Source organism: Microtus ochrogaster, chromosome 22 (assembly GCF_000317375.1).
Source record: "Microtus ochrogaster isolate Prairie Vole_2 chromosome 22, MicOch1.0, whole genome shotgun sequence".
In the NCBI taxonomy this organism is placed as follows: Eukaryota; Metazoa; Chordata; class Mammalia; order Rodentia; family Cricetidae; genus Microtus; species Microtus ochrogaster.
The window spans coordinates 10,426,570-10,449,713 of record NC_022023.1 but is presented as its reverse complement, the minus strand read 5'-3'; the positions used below and the strand labels follow the sequence as shown (position 1 = coordinate 10,449,713).

At 39.2% G+C, this 23,144-nt stretch overlaps 1 protein-coding gene across 4 annotated transcripts in view; it reads left to right on the top strand.

Annotated features, from left to right (window-relative positions):
• The window catches only part of Tmem135 (transmembrane protein 135), a 224,526-nt gene that overhangs the window by 119,554 nt on the left and 81,828 nt on the right, over positions 1 to 23,144 (top strand). For all 4 annotated transcript variants that reach the window (XM_026784264.1, XM_026784262.1, XM_005357620.3 and 1 more), the window contains one exon: positions 11,225 to 11,290. In XM_026784264.1, coding sequence (XP_026640065.1) covers positions 11,225 to 11,290 — 66 coding nt within the window. The remainder of the gene's footprint in view (positions 1 to 11,224; positions 11,291 to 23,144) is intronic.

The following is a 23,144-nucleotide window of genomic DNA, read 5'->3' as shown; positions in this document are numbered from 1 at the left end:
ACCTGGTTGGAGGCACAAATGAAATGCTCAGGTGTGCTCTACTGCAGGTGAACGGTCACTACTGGCAGACTACATCTGTTACTGCAGCTCGACTGCAGGTGAACTGGCACTGCAGGTGAACTGGCACTGCTGGCGGACTACATCTGTTACCGCAGCTCGACTGCAGGTGAACTGGCACTGCTGGCAGACTACATCTGTTACCGCAGCTTGACTGCAGGTAAACGGTCACTGCTGGCGGACTACTTCTGTTACCGCAGCTCTACTGCAGGTGAATGGTCACTGCTGGCGGACTACATCTGTTACCGCAGCTCTACTGCAGGTGAACTGGCACTGCTGGCGGACTACATCTGTTACCGCAGCTCTACTGAAGGTGAATGGTCACTGCTGGCGGACTACATCTGTTACCGCAGCTCGCTTCCCTTCTGAATAGTAGTAGAGAACAGATTCAGGGGAAGACAGCTCATCAGGAAGACTCAAGGAAGAGGTGGCAAACAGTGAGTGGGACACACAAAACCGCAGATAAACAGAAAACTATGAGACAGAGAGACACTGTGACAGCGCCACAATCTTACAATTCTTCAGTATTATAATCCAAAGATAATAAACTCACTGAGAATCCAGAAAAATATTTCATAGTCCTACTTTCAAAAAAGATAGGGCCTACAGAGATGGTGCAGTGGTTAAGAGATTCAAACAGATTAATGAATTCAGGATCAATTCAGGACTTGAACAAGAAAGCTAGCAAAAGAATGTAAATAAACCATGTTAATTGGAGAAGAAATTAAGAACTATGGAGGATAATTTAGCCTGGAAGCTAGATGCTGGAAAAAGAACCAAACACATGCTGGAAACGAGTTAATCAAGCAAGTAAAAACAGAGTGGAAAGCATAATTGGGTATGACAAGAATGATTGTTAGGGGAAGAGGGAGAGGGTGAGGTGATATATTCTGACACACACACACACAGACACACAGACAGACAGACAGACACACACACACACACACACACACACACACACACACACACACACACAAAGAAACTGAGCATAACCAGAAATTTCAAGAACTCTGTGAAGGTTTAAGAGGTTAAAATAAAGATTGTTGGATAGTAGGAGAAGCCGAGTGAGCATCTAAAGGTGTAAACACCCTGTTCATGAAGCTGTCATAGAAACCTGAAGAGAAATGGACCTTCAGTATAAGAAGGATGTAGGGCTCCAAATAGGCATGGATAGAGAAGAACCTTTTCATGACACATCACACTCAAGGTGTCAAAAACACAGAGCCAGGAAATGCTATTAACAGCTGAAAGGAAACAGTATCAACTCTTATAAATGATGTACACCTCAAGAATGATGTCAGTTTTCATATCATGAACACTAAACACCAAGAAAGCAGGGAATGATGGACTTCAAGTTGGCGCTGATAAAAAGATTGTTACATCTAACAGCCATCTTAAAATTGATGGAGAAAGAACATTTCAGGACAAGCACAAGCTAGGGAAATTTATGGTATCTAAGCCAACAGCACAGAGAATAATGAAGGAATACCACATATAGAAATGAAAGTGAAGGACGATCCACTTCATGGGTACACCAGACATTACATTTCAGGAAACTGATAGATGAACCAAGGAGAGCTTGGTACAAATACTGTCCACAGAATAGACCAGCAAATCCTCACTGTTGGCGGTGGAGGAAGACACCTACAGTAGAAACTGAACCTGTACTATCCTAACAACCAGTGAAATCATAAAGCATAGCAAACTGCAAATATCCCCCAATATATAAAGTAATCCTAAGCAGAAATAGTAACACAGAAGGAATCAGTATCCAATCTCGGAGTATACTGCGGAGGATTGGTAACAAACCAGCATGGTGCTGGAATAGAACCTAGAATTTAGCTCACGCAGCTCCAACCACCTATTTTTTAATAAAGATTTAAAAAAATATACATTGGTATAAGAGCCACCAAAATATCGTTGAAGTCATGTTCATTGATAATGTTCTTTCAGGCTTCAATCATTTTGTCTCAAAGTTATTTTGTCTATATCAGTTATTGTAGTGGAGTATAGACAGTATTTGCTTAAGTTGTTGTATGACTCTTTAATTTGTGTATTTTGTAGTTTGTTTACTTTCTTTAGCTTTGAGCTGAATTCCCTTAGAAAGCAACTTAAGGGAGAAAGGATGCATTTTGGCCAAGGTTTTTCAAGTGTTTGCACCATGAGTAACTGGCTTCATGCTCTGGGTCTTGCAGTGAGGTAATATACCATGGCAGGAGTGGTTGGCAGAGGCTGTGGAAGTAGAGAACGGCTATGGAAGCCTTTAATGTTCTATCCAAAGTGACCTGCTTTTTAAAAGTAGACATCACCTCCTAAAGTTTTTACCACCTCCCCAAACAGCATCATCAGTTACGGACCAAGAGTATAAATAACACCTGAGCGTACTGGTAACATTTTAGCTCAATGAAAACTTCACTGTTAGGTGTAGGATGTGTTTTATGTATCTTTTGTAAATTGAATCATTATTGTGAAATGACTTCTATTTCAGGGATTATATCATGTATCAAAACATATTAGTTGCAAAAGGAATTACTGCTACTTGTTTATTTAAACCAGTGGTTCTCAGTCTGTGGATCTCAAAACCTCTAGCTCCAAAAGTATTTACATCATGACCCATAACATGAAATACAGTTATGAAGTAGTTACAAAAATAATTTTATGGTTGAGGGTCGCTACAACATGAAGGACTGTATTAAAGGGTCACAGCATGAGGAAGGTTGAGAATCAGTGATTTAAACTAACATTAAGTTCTCTTAGATTTTTTAGCACTGTGACCCCAAATGCCTGACAGACAGAACTGAAGTGAGGGGTTTAGGGTGGCTGATGCTTCAAAGAGAGCTCAGGTCAGCATGGCAGGCAAGGGACACTGTCCCCATGACAGTAGACAGGAAGTAGAGCCTAGGTGAGACCAGGGTTGGTATAGCCTTCCAGGGTCACCTTTAGTTCTTTCTTCTACCTGTCAGACCCTACCTCCTAAAAGTTCCATAGCTTCCAAAATCACACCAAAAACTGGACTCCAAGTGCTGAAAATATGAGCTCATGGGAGACATTTCTGATGGAAATCATAGCAACTACTGTCCTTTTAAGAACCAAGATGAATTATCGAAACACAATCACCATTTCTTAGGACAGGGCAGTGAAAAGAGGAGGATTGTTGAATAGTCTAACAGTTATTAGACTATTCATCTAACAGTTGGTGTGTGGACTGAATTTGTATTCTTTTGAAAATATTTTAAATGACAAATTAGAGACCACATTTAGGTATTTCCTTATTCATGCTCTCAAATTGGAAACTGAACTGGACCACATTACTGTACCATTTGATATTATTCACTGGTTGAAAAATTCAGTTCTGTAATTGACTGAGGTCTTGTTTTGAAAGATAACTAAGTAATAGAACCCTCCGTCTCAGTGATTATAGCTTTGCTTGTTCTAATATTTTGTTCACTTGTGACAATTTATGTAAAAAGATAGCTTTATAGCGGAAATGTGTGTTTCTTTGATACACTTTATTATGCTAAAAGCAGACAGGAACATAACAAGGTACATGATTAGGTCATGTCATACTGAATAGAACATGACAGAACACGTATTTACGAAAGTACACTCTTCCTTAGAGCCAGATTGCTCTCAGTTTGGAAATGAACCATCTGCTTATCATTTACATTCCTGGAGAACTCACCAGCCCACATCTCCAAACAGAAGTAACATTCCTCATGACCTTGAACTGCTGCTGAGTCCATTGTCTCCATATGTAGCACATATTCTCAGTGTTCTGAATGAAAACAGATTATGACATTTATGATGTCTGAAAAGAACAAGTTGATTTCATTAACATGAAAGACCAACAGATTATATTTTTAACATTTGAAATTGCTGTAATACAACTGGGACATAATTATTCACACTCTGGTTAACCACCATCCCCCAAACAACCAGTATATGAGCACTTACTCATACAGAACTTCAACAAGTAGTGGCTGTGTGTTGTGGTAAGTAGTCAAGAGGTGAAGATTTAGGTATGACTCTTAAGTTTCTGGCTGGACAAATGATGAGTTGAGAAATAACGACATGGATAGTCACTGGCAAGTGCAGGTTAGACTGGTTTGCTTGTTTACCATTGTGCAGCTATTGTGTGTCCTGCTTATTTCTCCTGATTATCCAATAGACATCAGAGCTCAGCTTCTTAAGATGTGGTCATTATCCTTCACCTGTGACTGGACATGGGAGTTGTGAAAAATTGGAAGCAGTAAAGCTTTTTTTTTTTTTTTTGGTTTTTCAAGACAGGGTTTCTCTGTTTTCTCTGTGGCTTTGGAGCCTGTCCTGGAACTCGCTCTGTAGACCAGGCTGGTCTCGAACTCACAGAGATCCGCCTCTGCCTCCCGAGTGCTGGGATTAAAGGCGTGCGCCACCACCGCCCAGCCAGTAAAAGCTTTTAATGACCAAAAATTCATTCATAATGAGTTTTTAATTTAAATAAATTTATTTTTAATTAAATAAATTTGCTTTAATTTTTAATTTAAATAAATGAGTTCATAGTGAAGCCAGGGTATATCTGGCAGTTTTAGTGTTGCCTTTCATGAGTTTCTGAATGTAAACATGTAGACTATGCACTGTGCATGACATGGCACACAACCTACCGGATGCTGCCTGCCATGTCTGCTCATGGTCAAGTGTACTGCATTCTTTGATTCAAGGTGCTTTCACCGTACAAAGTTTTCTGCTTTGGCAGAGACATAATGGTTTAATTATGGAAAGTAAAGACTTGCAGTATTGGCCTGTCATCATTCCTCAGAATGTAAGCATAAATTAGTAGATCTTTGCATGGTATTGTGGCTGACTGTGTGACACTGAACATCACTATTTGACTTGTTGACTTGAGTTTTAAAAGTCATAAATGAAGATATATTGGGCATTTGACCCAAATCTAAACAGGAAATTCTTATACTTCATATTAACTCAGGAAAATTATTGTTCTCATTATCATCATCACCATTGTGTGTGTGGGGGGGAGTGTGGGTGCACACATATATGTCAGGGGTGCTTGTGTGCCGTGGCATGCATATGGAAGTTAGTAGGCAACTTTCAGAAGTCAGTCCTCTCCTTTTATTGTGGATTCCTGGAATCTAACCCATGATGTCAGGCATCAGTGGCAGAATGTTTGCCCTCTGCCCATCTGTTAATACTGTTAGTACTCCAGAATGATCGCAGAGCCATAGCAAGCCCAAGATCAATCCAGTTTGTGTGCCTGTCGAAACTAACAACTGCATAGACACTGAGAGAAACAATTAACTGAAAAGCTTCCATAAAGCAAAGGACACGGTCAACAAGACAAAACGACAGCCTACAGAATGGGAAAAGATCTTCACCAACCCCACATCAGACAGAAGACTGATCTCCAAAATATGCAAAGAACTCGAGAAATGGGCCATCAAAAGAACAAATAATCCAATAAAAATGGAGTACAGACCTAAACAGAGAACTCTCAACAGTGGAATCTAAAATGGTTGAAAGACACTTAAGGAAATGTTCAGCATCCTTTGTTATCAGAAAAAATGCAAATCAAAACAACTCTGAGATTCCATCTTAAACCTGTAAGAATGACCAAGATGAAAAACACTGATGATAACTTATGCTGGAGAAGTTGTGGGGTAAAGGGGACACTCCTCTATTGCTGGTGGGATTGCAATCTGGTACACCCCCTTTGGATATCAGTATGGTATTTTCTTAGAAAATTAGGAAACAACCTTCCTCAAGACCTAGTAATACCACTTTTGGGGTATATACTCAAAGGATGCTCAATCCTACTACCTGGACATGTGCTCAACTATGTTCTTAGCAGCTTTGTTTATCATAGCCAGAACCTGGAAACAACCTATATGCCTTTCGACTGAAGAATGGATAAGGAAAATATGGTTCATTTACACAATGGAAATCATCAGAAAAAAAATAACGACATCTTGAAATCTGCAGGCAAATGGATGGAGCTATAAAACATCATAGTGAATGAGGTAACCCAGACCCAGAAAGAAAATTATCCTATGTACTCACTCATAAGTGGTTTTTAAATACAAAGCAAAGAAAACCAGCTTACAAATCACAATCCCAGAGAACCTAGACAACAATGAGGACCCTAAGAGAGACATACATGGATCTAATCTACATGGGTCATAGAAAAAGAGATCTCCTGAGTAAATTGGGAGCATGGGGACCTTGGGAGAGGGTTGAAGTGGAGGGAAGAGGCAGGAAGGGAAGCAGAGAAAAATGTAGAGCTCCATAAAAATCAATAAGAAAAAAGAGTGTTAAAAAATCAAAACAAAAAATAAAGAAACTTACAGCTGATATTTTTGGTTGTGCCTAGCTTTTAATGTCTGAGCCATCTCTCCAGCCCAGAGACTAACAACTTGATAACTAATGTTTAACTAACTTTCTACTACAGTAGCACCAAGGTAAGCCAAAGAGTAAAGAATAGTCCCAACTCCAGGCATGGTTGTGCATTCCTATCATCCAGTACTTGGGAGGTGAAGGAATGGTTACAGTTCAAGGTCAGCCTCTCTTCTGCCCCATTAAAAAAAAAAATCTCAAGTACTTCTGGTTCTCAGCATTTTGGATAAGGGATGATCATCCTTAATCCATTTTCTTTTCTTTTTTTTTTTTTTTCAAGACAGGGTTTCTCTGTGGCTTTGGAGCCTGTTCTGGAACTAGCTCTGTAGACCAGGCTGGTCTTGAACTCACAGAGATCCGCCTGCCTCTGCCTCCCGAGTGCTGGGATTAAAGGCGTGCGCCACCACCGCCTGGCTCCATTTTCTTTTCTTCCACTCTCATTACCACCACCACCACCACCAGCACCACAAGCACCACCACCACCACCACCACCAGCACCACCACCACCAGCACCGGCACCACCACCACCCTTTGTACAAATCACGTCCACAGTCAGGAGCAGCAAAAGCTGCTGTCCTGTGGTGTTACAAGTCTTGTGTAGGATGAAGTAGTTGGAATTCCTTAGTCCTTGTTAAAGGTTGCTTTTAGCAGGCCTCATATTCCTTAGTCCTTGATAGGAACCAGTGCTAAATCTCCTTGGTGTGAAATTTCTATGACCCTTGGCCCTAAGGGCGTGATGGTTCTCTGGAACTCTTCCAGTGACCGAGTGCTGTAATTTTTCTTTTCTGCCTCTATGTAGATTTGTAACCCACTGCTAAGCTTTCTGTTCTGTCTGTTTCCACCATTTCCCCTGTTCCTGACCCAGTGTTTCCTTGATTTTCCTGCCCCTTCTTCAACTGTCTTCAGAGTCATCTAGAATTCGCCTAGGCTTGGGACAACAAAAAAATGTAGTATAAATTGTTTTTGACAGCCTGAGGCTTTACCCTGAGGATCTGCAGCAACCAGCTGCTCTCACTGCATAGTTTCCTGAAGCCATCCATGGAATGCTAAAAGCAACCTGTGTGGTTCTGGCCTTCCATAGTCCAGCTAGCTGTTTGATTGACACATGTTTTGCTTAGAGGCAGATAGGGTAGCAACAGAGTTCAACAATTGCCAGTTAGGAAATCAGATTGTTCCATCTTACAACATCTTTACATATGTGCAAGAAAATGAATGTCAAAAAGAATTATTATAATAAGAATTTAAAGAGTTTATTAACATTTATTTTAACAGTACTTTAATAGTGTTTAAAATTTGCCCAGAGCCCTGGCACAGGGACAGGTAGGCTGAGAGACTTTTTCTGTCTCTCAGCTATTACTTTTGTAATTTTGAGAGACCCATTAAGAACATCTAATAATGGTGGGGTTGAGAGTTCTTCAAGTCATTCATCCTACAGAAAAAACGATAAAAGCTCAAGTATTAGAAACAATTGGAAAACTAGTCAAAGACCCATAGGGACTTGCCCCTTCCAAAATAGCTCCTGACTCTTCATTTTGTTCAGTTATTCATGACAAATTACTAAATGGAATTATTTGTAGTAATTTACATAAGATAATGTTTAAATTTAACTATTAAACTATAAAGCATTAAAAAGAAAATTTTGAAAATATATAACTCAAGATTTAAATAACATGTGGACAGTAAACTTTTCTGTTGTTATTTGTGTTCATCTCTTACTGTGCCTGATTTAGAAAATGTACATTTCCATAAAAATTTATGAAAATATTTTATGTCTTTATTATATGGCATGACACTATGTAAGTTCATCTCTCCTCTGGGGACTTGGGACGTATCCCACCCTCTGGATGGAGACTGCCCTATGGACTAGGAGAAACAATAGAATTTCGTGGATAAAGAAAATCCCCAGAGACCACTACTGCCGTTCGTTGTTCACTATGCATTTCTATAGATGTTTTTGACACACTCACATGTACACACACAGGCACACGTACAGTCTTGAACTTAGAATTTATTACATCTTGGTTTTACGAGACTTGGGTCGCTTGTCTAACATTGGTCTTTAAAAGCAGTCTTTCCTGCTAATGTTTTTAAACAGGAATCCGTAGCTGCACACCCCACACACTCACATAGGAAATGTTAAAGAATGCTTAATATTAACCATCTTAGGCGGGATGAAAGCCCTAGGAGTGAGACATTTTTGAGATGTTTGTTATGAGATAGTTCTATCCCAGCCTTTCCCCTCCCACACGTGTCAGCACTTGCTTAGGTGTAAGTCATTTAAAACCCTTCAGGAGAGGTCAGAAAAGTCACACACCCCAGTGCTTTCCTAGAAACAAGGGTGGCACAGAGTCCTGAGGACGGGGGTGGGAAGAGGTGGTAAATCAGACCAGGAAAAGGGAAGGAATGCCTCCTTCAAATCATCACTCCCTAGATAGCTCCCCCTTCATCTGTGGTCTGAGACATAAAAGTAATTTGATCTGGTTTTAAGAAACCAGTGTTTACTTTATCTCAAGTGATTGCTTCTACATCCACCTTTCCCTGTTTCCTCTCTGAAAGTCACCTTACTGAACTGGGTCTGACTTTAACGAAACTGGAAGGTGTATGGCACACGATGTCATGCCTGTCACTGAGAGGAGGATAAAGCAAGCATGTCAGTGGTGACCACTTTGCAAGTGGATGTTTCAGCTAGTGTGATGTGCCGCAGTAAAATCTGTCTGTGCACTTGTTGATGTATACTCTAGATTAGGTGAGTAAGTCAGATTGCGCACTTGTTGTTGTATACTTTAGGTGAGTAAGTCAGATTGTGCTGTATTTTCAAAACTTAGCAGACTGTCCTAAAAGTATTTGAATTTTTAAATTTTTCCGTGACCATGCTTGAACATCAGTTTCTTGGTCTCCCAGCTCTATGCGTGTGTTGGCTTGTGTATAGAAACCCTAAGGATTTAAACAGTGTCAGGAAAAGAAATGTTTTTGTTTACAGTTTGCATTCTATACTTTATCAGTTAAGTCCGACTGAGGGTCTTACCCATTTCCCCATATACCCCTGTGTAGACTTGCTTTGCCTTGACCACTTCTAAACTGTCTGCCTTTTTGTTGTTGTAATCTAGATTTATTACAACAAAGAAGCATGTTTTCCAGTCTTTGTTGGACTTTATTCCTCTGGCCACCTCTCTTTCATCTCCTTGTTTTTCCTTTGTATGTATTACATGCTGTCCCTCCTGTCTTAAAGGAGACATGTCCCTCCTGTTTTTTTTTTTTTTCATTCTCACAAGATTATTCTATTAATTCAGAGAGGAAAGAGGAGCAAGTGGATTGGATAAAGCAGAGTCCTGGGGGAGGAGGGGGGCTTTGTTTATAGCTGTAGTATACTGTGTATACTTGTAACCCCATCCTCTGTAGGTTCATTCTTGCCCATTCTCCCCTCCGTCCCTCTGTTCTTCCTTCCTTTATGGCTACCAATTCCTGCCTGACCACTAAAAACTCAAGATGTGTATCTTAAAAAATACTGTAGCCATTTCCCCCTTTCTCATCTATGACTTTCTAGCTCTAACTCAGTGTCTTTCCTTTCCTTTTAGGTCAAACATTTTATCACGGATAGCATTCCACAGTTTTGTTCCCATGCACAGCAAGGAAGTTAAATTATGAAATAATCGTCATTGCTTTGAAAATTTCTCACTGATGATAAGATCACTTATTTGAGAGTTAAATGATTGCACAGGATTTAAATAAATAGTAAGCTGCGTCTTTCCTGCAGGGACACCTCCAGGCAGGTTTTCATAAGCTCATATACTTTGCTATCTTTATCATTGTTTTGGCTTTTGAGACTCTTGACTCGGCCTTCTGAGCCTTGACATTGTAGATATTCACCATCATGCACGTTTGCTCTTTTTGTATCAGTTGTGAACACTATGGGCTTTGCACTAATAGAAGATAGGAATTTGGTTAAGATGTTCACATCATAGTAAAACACAATTTGTGTTTAAAATAGTATTTAATGTTTATGAGTTTCTATTCAGACTTACTTTGTAACTGTTTATAACTGAGCCAGTCTACAGTTTTTCTCTCCTTACCTCTAGTTAGAAACTTTCATATGAGTCTTAGGCTTTTTCCGTAAAATAAAGTTATTTGAATTTTGTAGGGACTGAATCTCTAGACCACTTTGGATTGTATTAATGCATTAATGTTAAGTCTTCCAAACCAGAAAACAGGAGATGGTTTTGTATTTATTTGTGTCTTAAATTTTCATCCAGCAGTGTTTTGTTATTTATAGTTGATACTTTGTTTTTCTTTGTAAATGAAATTGTTTTCTTAATGTCCTCTTATGAATTTTGCTAGCTTGTAGACATCAGTGACTGGGGTGTTATCTCTGACATTTCTAAATCACTGTACTTCCCCTTTGTATTTTAGAGCAGATAATTGGTTTGAAAGAATTCATTGGAAAATGACGTTCAGAATAACCAGCAACCTCTAAATTGAAAGCAAATGTTGAATTTTTCTAAGGTTAAACTTATCTGAATGAACATATTTGAAATGCTGACCCAGAAGGACCCAGCATGTCAATAGCTTTTAGATACACTTCCCATGAGCTCTTTAAAGTTAGAAGCCTTAGAAGCCTGAAAACTGCTTTCTGGGGATCATTTGAAACTTGTCATTCTTTTTGTGTCTTAAAGTTTTCCTTGAAGATATTAGGTGTGCAATAGTGTTGGCATTTTACAGTTTTCATATGGACGGTTGTGTATACATCATTAATTTAGTTATTTATAATTTTTTTGTGTATTCACAGGCCACAGAAACACTATTTAGAATGGGTGTTGCAAGAGGAACCATCACAACATTAAGAAACGGAGAAGTAAGATGAGAATCTTTATAGTTATTACTTGTTAATTAATGGTTTGCAGTGTCTGCAGCATCTGCCATGATACTATTGTGATGCTTTGTGTAACAGGCAATACTTGATGGACATAGCATTGACTGTACTTGGTGTGCACCTCCATTGACAGCTATACTTATTGGAACCAGAGCTGAGGTTGGAAATGAGTCATTGAATCATTTATCTCTGGTTCCTAACTTCTTTTACTTCAGGAGAAAAATGACAGCTCTTCAGTAATAACTTGCACATAGATATTTCAGTGAAAAAAGTCCTTTGGCATTTATGCTTCCTTTTTATTTCCTAGGATAAAGTTGAAAGTAATCTTTTTTTTTTTCCACTGGCAGAAAGAAAGTGGGAAGGGAGAAGCCTGTTTGTTTCATCTTACTGAGTTAGCTCAATTAGCTTGTAGGACATAAGTTTTGATGTTCCTAAATGTCCTTGTCATGTAAAAATATTTTGCCTCCTGGAATACATTTCCACTCAAAAATCATTAGCAGCCTAATGGCTACCTTGTCTTTATCTTAATTTCCTTCCTCGCTTAGACATGTTTTGGTTGCAGGTAAATGCAATATTTTGTTGCTATGATTTTTTTGTGTTCTACTGGTAAATGCTTCATAATGATGAAATACAATGTTTCCTATCGTGGAATTAAGTCCTTTGTTATTTGGTTTAACACTTGTAATTGACTAACCTCAGTTTTTAACAATGGAGTTGTCTGACAGGGTTAATTGACGTTGTGTACCTGTATGAATATAATTTGGATTGACTTGTATATTTGCTGATTAGGTACAACTATGACACCATTTAAAAAGCAATGTGTTTCAAAATATTTAATTGTGTATTGACAAATCACTGTATCAGTTTATCCCCCATAGCCACAATGAATTGATGTAGTGCTGTTTTGATAAATGAAAATTTATCTGCCTAGAAAGCCTAACCCTCCAATTCAGATTTTATTAATTGCTGTATACTTACTCAACTTTTGCACTTTATTTCCTGTTTTATTGGAAGGGTACGGCTTTGTAAGCAATCATTTGAGTGTGTCAGTGCATACTGGCTACATGGCCTTACTGAAGGGGCAGGAACTGGTTTGCTTCATTTCCAGCCGTTCTTCCCTTCGTACTGGGAGCACTGCGCATGGCCAACCTGGATTAGCATTGGACCAAGTGCTGAAGCACTCTGGCCTTCTGTTCTTAAAAAGCCAGTAAGATCCACTTTGTTTCTTGTATGTAGGAGCTCTGATAATGAAGTGTGTCTTTTAATGTATAAAAGACCTTTTGAGCAGAGGAGTGCTACCATATGTTTCCAGAGCTCCATGGTAACCCTATATGGGAGAGATTATATCGGTGATATTACAGATACATGGAGGCTTAGTGAAGCTAGGTGTTTTGCTTCAGATCAAATAGCAAGGAAGAAGGATTGGAACCACACAGTCTTTAAAACCCATTTGTTGTGTCCCATATAATTTGCTTTGTGCAAACAAGAGCTTATACTCACTAGTGGTCCTATTTGAATATTAAAAATTGTATTATTTCTAAAACTTTTTAAAATATTAAAAACCATTACTTTTCCTGTGTATAGAAAAAGATATGGCTTAACATAAATAGAAAATAATGTATTTACTCCTTCCATATGTGTTAGCTCATTGAATTATCCAACTGTAGTGAATTCTTTGTAAAGTCTGTAGTAGCTTCTTGATTTAATTTTATAACTTATAAATTGGATCATTTTTCTGAGCAGCCTTTTAACAATGTGCTGTCTATTTGAATGGTGGAGTTTGTTCACATTAGTAAGTAGTTATGAGCTGAAAAAAATGAAACTTTTGGTAATTCCTCCTGTATTCTGCCATTTAGTTGTGTTTGTTAGATGAGAAGCATACTCTGTTAAAGATGGTTACATTCTTAGATTTATATATTTAAAAATACCTATTTTTTATAATGAGTTAAAAATAAAGCAGGGATTGGTATTTTATGATTATTTTTAAAATCTTTAAAGCTTTATGCATTTATTGTGTGTGTCTGGGTGCATGCAGTATGCTGCAGCAAACATGTATGCATGGAACATGTGAATGACAGAGACCAACTTTGTGGAGTTTGTTCTTTCTAGGGACTGAGCTCAGGTGATCAGGCTTGCACAGGAAGTGCCTTTACCTACTGAACCATCTGATCAGCCTTCATGGGATTATTGTTAAAGTTCTGAAAGGACACATCTAAATGACTGGCTACCACACAGAGTTTCAATTTCAAATTGTCATTTCAGTTTAATGCTTCATCTCTATTGGTCAAGTGGTATCATGTATCCAGTCCTTAATTAAATGATAAGGACCACAGAGCATACAGTGGGCACAGCAAAGTGACTGTCTATAACCATGCTGAATTGATTAATCTATTGTGGCTCTATTAATTTTTACACTGTTTAAACTTTCAAAATATCAGCTATTTATGTTCACTTAATTAAAAACGTTCACTTTTAAATACTTTTTTGGCATACATACATTTGGAATATTGGAGGGGTTTCATGAAGAGAAAGAATTATTTCCCCTCTTTCATTTTAGGAGGCATTTATTGAGCGCTCCATATGCCTGACATTGTTTCAGGTACCTGACATCTGCCAGGGGAGCATGCGTGTTAACCTAGCAATAACTTCTTAGGGAGGAACATTCAGGCATGCAAAGTGATCAGAAGGAACCTGTTACAAATTTCAGAATCAGACGTAAGCACGTGTGTGATTTGCAAGTACATGTAATCTATATCACAGTGGGGTTCATTTAGTGATATGCCAAGGAGACGCATGTTAAACTGTGCCCTTATGCAATGCTTGAGCAGTCACGAAGGTGAAGATGCCCAAAGGTAAGAGAGACAAGCTAAAAAGAGGCAGGATGGAGAGACACTGGGGCCACATAACTTTAAATGGAGAATCCAGAGAGAATATGAGAGGGGGATGAACGCTTGCTGAAGTAACATTTATTGAGGGTCTATCTATAGTCTAGGTACATTATCGCTAATCTCTTTTATACACCAAAACAACGTTATTGGGAAAACTGGGTGAAGACACAGATGCACTAACATGGATGTATTCAGGAACCAATATTGTTAAAATTACTATAATATCCATGCTACCCAAAGCATTCCACAGATTTAATGAATAACCCGTATACCAATAACATTCTTCAGAAAATTAAAACAAACAAAACAAAATAAAAAACCCTAGAGTACCATTGGACTCATAGAAAAATCTGAGCACCAAAGCTTTCTTGAGTGGAATGAACAAACCAGAAGACATTGCACTACTTGACTTCAAAGTGAATGAAATGATAGTTTTGCCCTGGCAATGATGAAGCATGCATGGGCAGCCCGTATATGGTGGTTCTGTTGAACTTGTTCATATTGGGTTTCATGGTCTAAGTTAATGAGGACAACTGACCAGGTCTCTTCCTCAGGAGGACACCGGATCTATTACAGATGGTTGTGAACTACCATGTGGTTGCTGGGAACTGAACTCAGGACCTTTGGAAGAGCAGGCAGTGTTCTTAGCCACTGAGCAATCCTGCCACAAAGCTGTAGCTATCCAAATAGCACATATGGACATAAAGATATATAGAACAATGGAGGGAGAACCTGGAAGTAAATCCACAAATCTATAGCCAGTTTGTTTTTTACAAGGATGTGAGGGATACACATTATGAAAAGGACAGCCTTTTAAGAATGGATGCTGAAATAATTAGGTATTCTTTTGCAGAAAAATGAAACTAGTCTGCTATTTCTCATCACTTATAAGAACCAAATAAAAGTAGACCAAAGACTTTATCTAAGCCCTCAAACTATGAAACTCTTGGGATCCATAAGGAGCTTTAGACTCAAAAGAGCATGTCAACTTGGGCAGCATAATGAAGAGAAAAAAGCAACAAAGACTTAGAAAATGTACGGTGTGTACTAGTGGAAACGTGGTAGAGATGAACCCTACACACTATGAGCAACATGGAAAACACTCTGGAGCTCCTTCAAAAAATGACAAGACCCAGCAGGTCTGTTCCTTGAGATACAGCCAGGACAAATGAGATCTGTGTCTTGAAGGGGCATGTCCATCTCATCTGCATGCTCACAGCAGCACTCTTTGTAAGGATGAGGGCTGAGGTCTCTTCTTCCCTTCCACATTCTCTCTAGCATTTGTTTTCCTTTTTCCTTTTCTTTTTTCAGGTTTTTTTTTTTTTTTTTTTTTTTTTTTTTTTTTTTGAGACAGGGTTCCTCTGTGTAGCTTTGGAGCGTTAGTTGTTTTCTTAATCTTAGTCATTATGACTGGTATAAGGCAAAACCTCAAAAGTCAAAAGAAGTAACCAAGTATTAGTATTGCAGACAGGGCCGGCTTTGAGGTTTGATGGCAGAAGAATGCCGATAACTGGAAGCAGTTATTTATTGTAGAGCATCTCAGGCAAATGCAGCCTGTGGCACCGCACTAACACCTAGTGTCTCCTCTCCTTTTGTTTCCCAGAACAATCACTGTGTGATCTTGTAAGGTACTTGGTGCTTTTAAGTTACAAACAAAAGCAACAGCTTAATGCTTCTAGGATTCTCTATAGTCTGCTAGTTGACCCTGTAATTTGTCACATAGAACCTTTCTACTCAGTGTCCTCTGTGGATAAAGCATTGTGTCTCGAGCTGTGAGAAATTGGATCACGTGTATGTAAGTCATTGACCCACTGCAGTGCATAGCTGCTTTTCTAAATTCTAGTATGAACGCCAGGAATGAACTAAACATGTTAGACTTGTCCTATACTAAATCATCATCATTTTCTTTTAATCATGTGGAGGTCTTGCGGTCAGTTTTCACAGTATATAAGTAGAGTTGGTAGTGCCAGAGTTTAAGGGATTTGATCCTTCACTGTGCTAACAATGGTGCTCTGCTCCCTTTTGAATGGTCAGCTACTTCTTTGAAAGTTATCTTGTTTGGGTTGGCATATACTGTGGCGCATGCAATATCTGTTCAGTTACAAACTTCCTATAGTTACTCAACCAAATCCTGCTGATTATATCTTCGTTTTTATACAAGTAATAAACACCTCAGGAAGTGCTTGTCAGGAAGTGCTTGTCTGAAGGAAATCGGGCATGTGAGGAACACTGTGCACAGAAGAGGGTAAAGTTACTGCTTGTTGAGTACCCGATTCTTCTGGTGACTGCAAATGGTTGGTCAAAGGTCCCTGAGGTGGGAGACTGACCTTCTGTGCAGGCCGTTGATTGATCCAACAAAGAAAACTGGATAACCAGTTTTACAATAAAATCTTTGGTTGGTGTTTGTGTATGTGTAAATATGTAAAACAGGAATAAAGTATTAAGATATTATACATATATTCACTAATGTGAAAATATTCTCTTCCTTAATTTTATTATTTTCTTCTCATGTGCCTGAATCTTCCAAGGAAAGAAAATAAAACCAAGAATTCTGACCTTTTTTAATGTTTCCAAATAACTTATTCATGGTGGGTCTTTTTTTTTTTCATGCTGATTTCCAAATTACTTTTTGATGATCTTTATAATAATTTATTAGCTTTTTTCCAAATAAGGTTATATTTTTTGATAGGATTCAAAGAAGGACACTTGAAAAAAGCATAGGTCATGGTCTTGGTACTATTCATAATGAACAAGAGATATATACAGAGAATTCCCAAATGTCTTCCTGTAGTTTACTGGGAATAACTAAGTCTTGATTACAGACCAGAAGTCTGAGGTCAGTGGAGTCTGCTGGGTCATCACGTCTGGGTGATGGAGTGTTAGAGAGCCTCAGTGAATGTGCGGATTTCTAGCTAGTTATGTAGAAAGCAAAACAAGTCTTTCACCAATCTGCATGGAATATAGACAGTGAATGCCTTCCCTTGGTGACTTGTCTAACGTATGTGCTGATTCTTTCTTTACTTCTCCAAACAATATTATATTTGGTAAGTGGTTAGAATTTCACAGTTTTACCACCCCTGCCAGACAGTGTATGGTGCCTGTCAGAATTATGTCAAACACTGAATTTCAGATCTTGAATTTTCTTGTTGTCAGACATTTTATTTTTCATTTGATCTACTATAAATAACTCATAGCTCACCAAGTTATATTTAGTGACTTCTTGTCTTACTTTAAATGCATAGAGTTTATTTAGAAAGCTCTAATAATTAGTTCAGAGAAGTACAAGATGGGACACAGTTGGCAAAGAGAAGGTATTTAAAATCTGTGTGAGTGTGCCTTGGTATACGGAAGTAATGCTCCCTGCCCCCAGTTCCTCCACATTTGACTGGGTTCTCTGGGACTCCCGGGCTCCAGTGACCTTGCTGCTCTGGCCGTCTGAGTAAGCTGAAGCTGTATGTATGCCAGATACCCCATTCATCCTTACCTTATAAAATACCCACATTTGCTAATTAAACCAAACTGTGTTTTTGATTTAAACTTAAAAGTAAATGTCTTACACTTTTTTCCTTAACCAAAACAGTATCTGACCATTATCAAATAGTTAGGTTTTATTGCTCAGAAACTGGACGGATTCTTAAGATAACATCAGCTTGTTTTGATCCTAATACCAGCTTTAGGCCAGGAGACTAATTATTTCCACACGGGTAAGGCTAGTCCCAGTTACTTCCCCCGAGCCAGCCACCCTCTAAACCTAAAGTTGAATACATGTATAAGTAAGTATGGTTGTAAACATTAAAGCATGCAGGTCTTGCTTTAAGATTCAGTTATTTGGGCACACAGAGGAAAGTTTCCTTTGTACACTTTGTACAAAGGAGATAATTTTGCACCTAATATTAGTATGAGTTCAACAGTAGTAATTAAACTTTTTGACTTATAGAAATACATGTTTATCTTATAGGATTTTTACAATTTTGTTGTGTATGTTTGTAAATTGATTCTTACCTCTGTCTTCCGTAGGTGAAGTCATATGTAGTGGCAAGTCAAGTGTGATATGGTCCAGGGGAGGCAGGTCAGAAAAGAGATGTGGATTCAGTGGTAAAGAGTGCTCTTGATTTCAGACAGAAAGCTGTACAGACTTCCCATGTCTTAGATGTATATGAGATCAAAGCTTATGGGAAAGACTGTTTAGGTAGCTTGAACTGGTGAAGCAATGTTAAAAAGGCTTGGATTGGTGACTGACTCTTGGCTCTATCACAGTAGCTGGAAGTTAGGTTATAGTTGACTGGGAGATCATGAGAGTGAGGAGGATGAGCAGACATTGGGCAGGCTCTTCTGGGGGGCAACTTCAAGAAGAGAATGAAAGGTGGGTAGCAAAAGAGGAAGCTTGGGTTAAAAAATCAAACATAAAGTCCCGCGTTGGTAGTATAGTGGTGAGCATAGCTGCCTTCCAAACATAAAGTCCCAATACAATGTTCCCCTTTTTCTTTGTTCATTACTTGACATGATATACCCACAATTTCTGAATATAAATTTACCAAATCTATGTGTGTTTGTGGTTTTAATTTATATATATTTGTCTTAGTGAGGGTTTCTGTTGCTGTGAAGATACACCATGACCAGGGCAACTCTTATATAGTGAAACATTTAATTGGGGTTCACTTACAGTTCAGAGGTTTTGTCCCTTATCAACAGGGTGGGAAACATGGTAGCAGACACAGTACTACAGAAGGAGCTATATCTTGATCTGCAGGCAGTAGAAGTGAATGGTACAGGAGGCCTTGCTTGAGCATCTGAGACCTCATAACCTGTCCCCACAGAGACACACTTCCTCCATCAAGGCCATACTTCTGAATGCCACGTTCTATAAGCCAAGCATTCAGTCATATGAGTCTCTGGGGGCTATTCTGATTCAAGCAATCATAATATACTTATGTTTAATGGTACCTCTGATATAGCTGATGGGAATAGTAAGAGCATCAAATATCTGAACATGGCAAGAACAATCCCAGTCAGTCTTGAAGTTCTTGAGATTTACATGGATGTGCAGGACTTTGTTTAAGCCCAGACTTTCCTATGTCAAACCTCTTTACCATTGTTTTTGCTACTTCTTTTTCCTAAATATAAATGTGGGCATAGTCCATTCTGCATGTGTGAAGTTGGTACCTCATTTAACAGTGCTAGCTTCTGCTTATGTAATGGAGTATTCTTTTTTTTTTTTTTATTGAGAAAAGGAAAAAAAGTTTCAGCCTCCTCCCAGCCTCCCATTTCCCTCCCCCTCCTCCCACCCTTCTTGTAACGGAGTATTCTTGTAGTAAAAGTTCATTTACTGTTATTTTTCACTGAGTATAGCATGAGCATGTATTGAATACCTGTTGCTCACAGTGAGATTATAGAAAGATGAAATATGATGAGCACAACTTTTTAAATGCTTTGTGTAATATTGGAAACTTGATTAGATTTTAAATGGATTATTAATTATAGTACTATAGAAATTACCTTCTTTGAAGATGTGCAATTTAATGATTCTTCAATTTTAGTATAATTTTTTTGAGGATTTTATAATACAATGTATTTCAATCATATTTACCCCAAACTTCCCCTAACTCCTAACAGATATACTTCCCAGCTCCCCACCCCTTCTTACCTTTGTATCTTCATTTTATAACACATTGAGTTACCCATATACGTATGGGTATGGGGCCGGCCGTTCAGTGGAGTATGGTCAACCTACCCAGGACAATACTGTTAAAGAAAGCTGACTCTCCCTATTCTGTCAATGGCTCCCCAGTTAGGGGTAGAGGGTCTGTGAGCCCTTCCCATTGCATGCCAGTGTTGACTGGCTTCGTCTTGTGCATCGTCACGGCTAGGTTATGAGTTCAGGAAAGCTACCATCATGTCGGAAGGCACTCTCTTATGCTGGTCCTCTTTAGCTTTTGACTCTTAGACTCTTTCGGCCTCTTCCTCTTTGGTCCTTGAGTCTTGGGGGCGGGGGGGGTAGAGTGATACAGACGTCCCACTGTGCCTGAGCACTCCAAGCACACTTCTTTTCTGCATTTCGTCCAGTCAGTCCTGAGTTTCTGCATTAGTAAAGAAAATTCTCTGATGAGGTCTGGAAGTTGTGTACTCTCCATATACATTTAGAGGACTGTTTTCTCTGCCCATTAAGTAAAATAACATTAGCAGATTCACTCCTAGGGCCTAGGAGCTTCCCAGCTAGGTCTTCTGAGTGACCCTCACAAAGAAGGTGTGTGTGCTGTGGGCATGCGCAGCAGCACTCAGTGCTGCAGGTGTGTCTCGTGCGTGGGGTGTGTAGTGCTGCGTCACTGTGGTTAGAGCGTCTCCCAGTGGCTGAAGATGCTCGGCCTTTAGTGCTTGGCCATGGCTGTGCTTTGTGAAGTGCCCATCACAGTTCGTTTATTGACCCCTCCTTGGATTTATCCACTTCAGTTGTAAGAGGCAATTTTGAATTTTTATTTCAGCACAAGACATTAAAAGTAAGCAAGGGATTTGAAATTTTTTTTGTATTTTCTAAATAACGATTTTTGAAAGAGTTTTAAAATTTGACAAAAGTTTTATTTCTTAAATTCTTATGCATGCTATTTTAATGTCACTGTCAAGAAATTTTTTTTTCTTTTTCTCCGTCAAGAAATTTTTAACTACTGTAAGATTACAGCATTCTTTTTTCCTCCTAAACATTTTTATCTTGTTTTCCATTTAGGCTGTGACCCATTTGGAGTTTAATTTTGGATGTTGTTCAAAGCAAAAGTGCAAGCTCACTGTTAGCGCCATTGCTCTTTATTGCTACTGCTGGGACTCCAGTGCACGAGCTCCCCAGCTTTACTAAGGGCGCTTGTTAAGGACCCTGCTCGCTCCCCACTCACTGCCTTGTGCTGTTGTGAAGAAGCAATTGACTGTAATTGTCAGGGTTTATTTCTGGAGCCCTTGTGGTTGTGATCTGTAAGGTAGAGCAAGCACAATGCTTCTCTATCCTTCGGATTACAGCTAAAATCCCCGGACAGCATACAGAAAGTGACTGTTTGAAGCCCTGAAGACTCAATAGTAGTGGCAGGATTAGGAGGGACATCAAAGCTGGAGGGCCACTAATGCTGGTGAAGTTCTGCCCCACCCTCATTTAACTGTCCGCTTTGACTCCGCATGGTCCCTTTTCTTGTTCTGCACAATGGATAGAGGAGTAAAGTGTGCAAGAGAAATCCTCTCTGTGTTCACAGCCAGAAGACTGGAAAGGATGGCCCCTCAGGAGTTGTGTTCACAGCCAGAAGACTGGAAAGGATGGCCCCTTGGGAGGTGCCTGGATGGGGAATTACCGATCCATCTTTGTTTTGTATTTTGGGATTTGTTTTTTTCTCTTTTCATGGAACCCTGGGGGACCCTAATCTTCAGCCTATTCTTCTGTAAAGATGGTCCTAGTGGCAATACAAGAATCAAAAATTCTGAAATATATAATTCTCTTGCTGACAAGGGAGATTAGATGAAGGGAGTTCTATAACTCGGAGGGTGCTGGAAGAAGATTATTATGTTCCTTGGTTCCTTCTTTTCTTTTCCTGGGAAGCTGAAGAGGGAAATGCAGTTTCCGGAAGCACAGGAGAGTGTGAGGGGGCAGAATGTAACATCTGCGGACAGAGAATCAGGATGGGACTGGGGGACAAACTGTGGGAAAAATTCTAGAGAGAAGGAGGTAGAATAAAAAGATGTCTTAAATCAATCTGTAAAGTACCAGACTCATCCCTGAGCTGAGCACGCGTGGCTGTATTGAACACCACTGCGTAGGGCTGGAGAATGAACTGACATTAAATCATAATCTCTAAGCATAGTTTGTGCCATTTTCTTTGAACCTAATAGAGTTGATTGACTACGGCAACATTAAGAACAAAAGCAGTAGTGAACCAGTTCTTAATGTTCTTCAGCAGGACTAGTAGTGTAAAAACATAGTATCTGGTCTCTAGGATGTAGACTAACATAATTTGACATGGTAGTGACCGGGAAGATCATACATTGTTGCACAGATTAGACCAGTTGGCACATGCTATCCCTGTGATGACCTTCATGTTAGAATCATAAGACAGGGTCCTTACATGGTGTTTAAAATTCTGCCATGAAGCCAGGCAGCTCTCTGAGATGACTGGGGAGACTAGAGTTCTCAGAAAGTGTAAGAACCACATAGAAACGTTATAATTAAGAAGCAATCGCTTATTGAAGTGACTGGGAGCTGAGCATGTGTGTCCAGTGTTGGACTGGGGATGCCAGGAGCGAGTGCAGGGAAAGGTGAGTGGAAACTCATCCGGACAGTAGAGGGGGAGACTGAGTGATGTATGCGGCACAGAGGGAAGCCGTCTGACTCAGAAAGCATGCATGAAGACGGCTGCACAGAAGTATTTGGAGAAATAGTGGCTGAAAACTACCAACTTTGCTGAAAGCCATGCAGTTACAGATCCACAAAACTCAGTGAACCTCACAAGAATTAATATCCTGAGAGTTCATTTATATGGCACTCTGCAAAACAGGACCTGTTAACGTGGCGAGCAGGTTATGTGTGTCAGAGACGAGATGGGGAAGGGTTGATCACAAAAGACAGCTGATCCTGAGGGAGCTGTTACCAGGACTGACAGGGTGGATAGGACTGCTTGCACGTGTAAAACCATCAGAAGTGCACAGCACACGGTGCGGTCATCTGTTAATAAAGCAAAAACTTTAAAAAGTGAAATATTTACAAGTGTCATCTAAGATGTTTGGGACACTTGGCTCTTAAACATCTGAGCACAATTAAGGAGATTATTTTTATATAGTTCCTTAAGGAAAACAGTCATATGGTTTATCTCTCATTTTTTCCTCTATATTATTTCTTCTTCTTCTTCTTCTTCTTCTTCTTCTTCTTCTTCTTCTTCTTCTTCTTCTTCTTCTTCTTCTTCTTCTTCTTCTTCTTCTTCTTC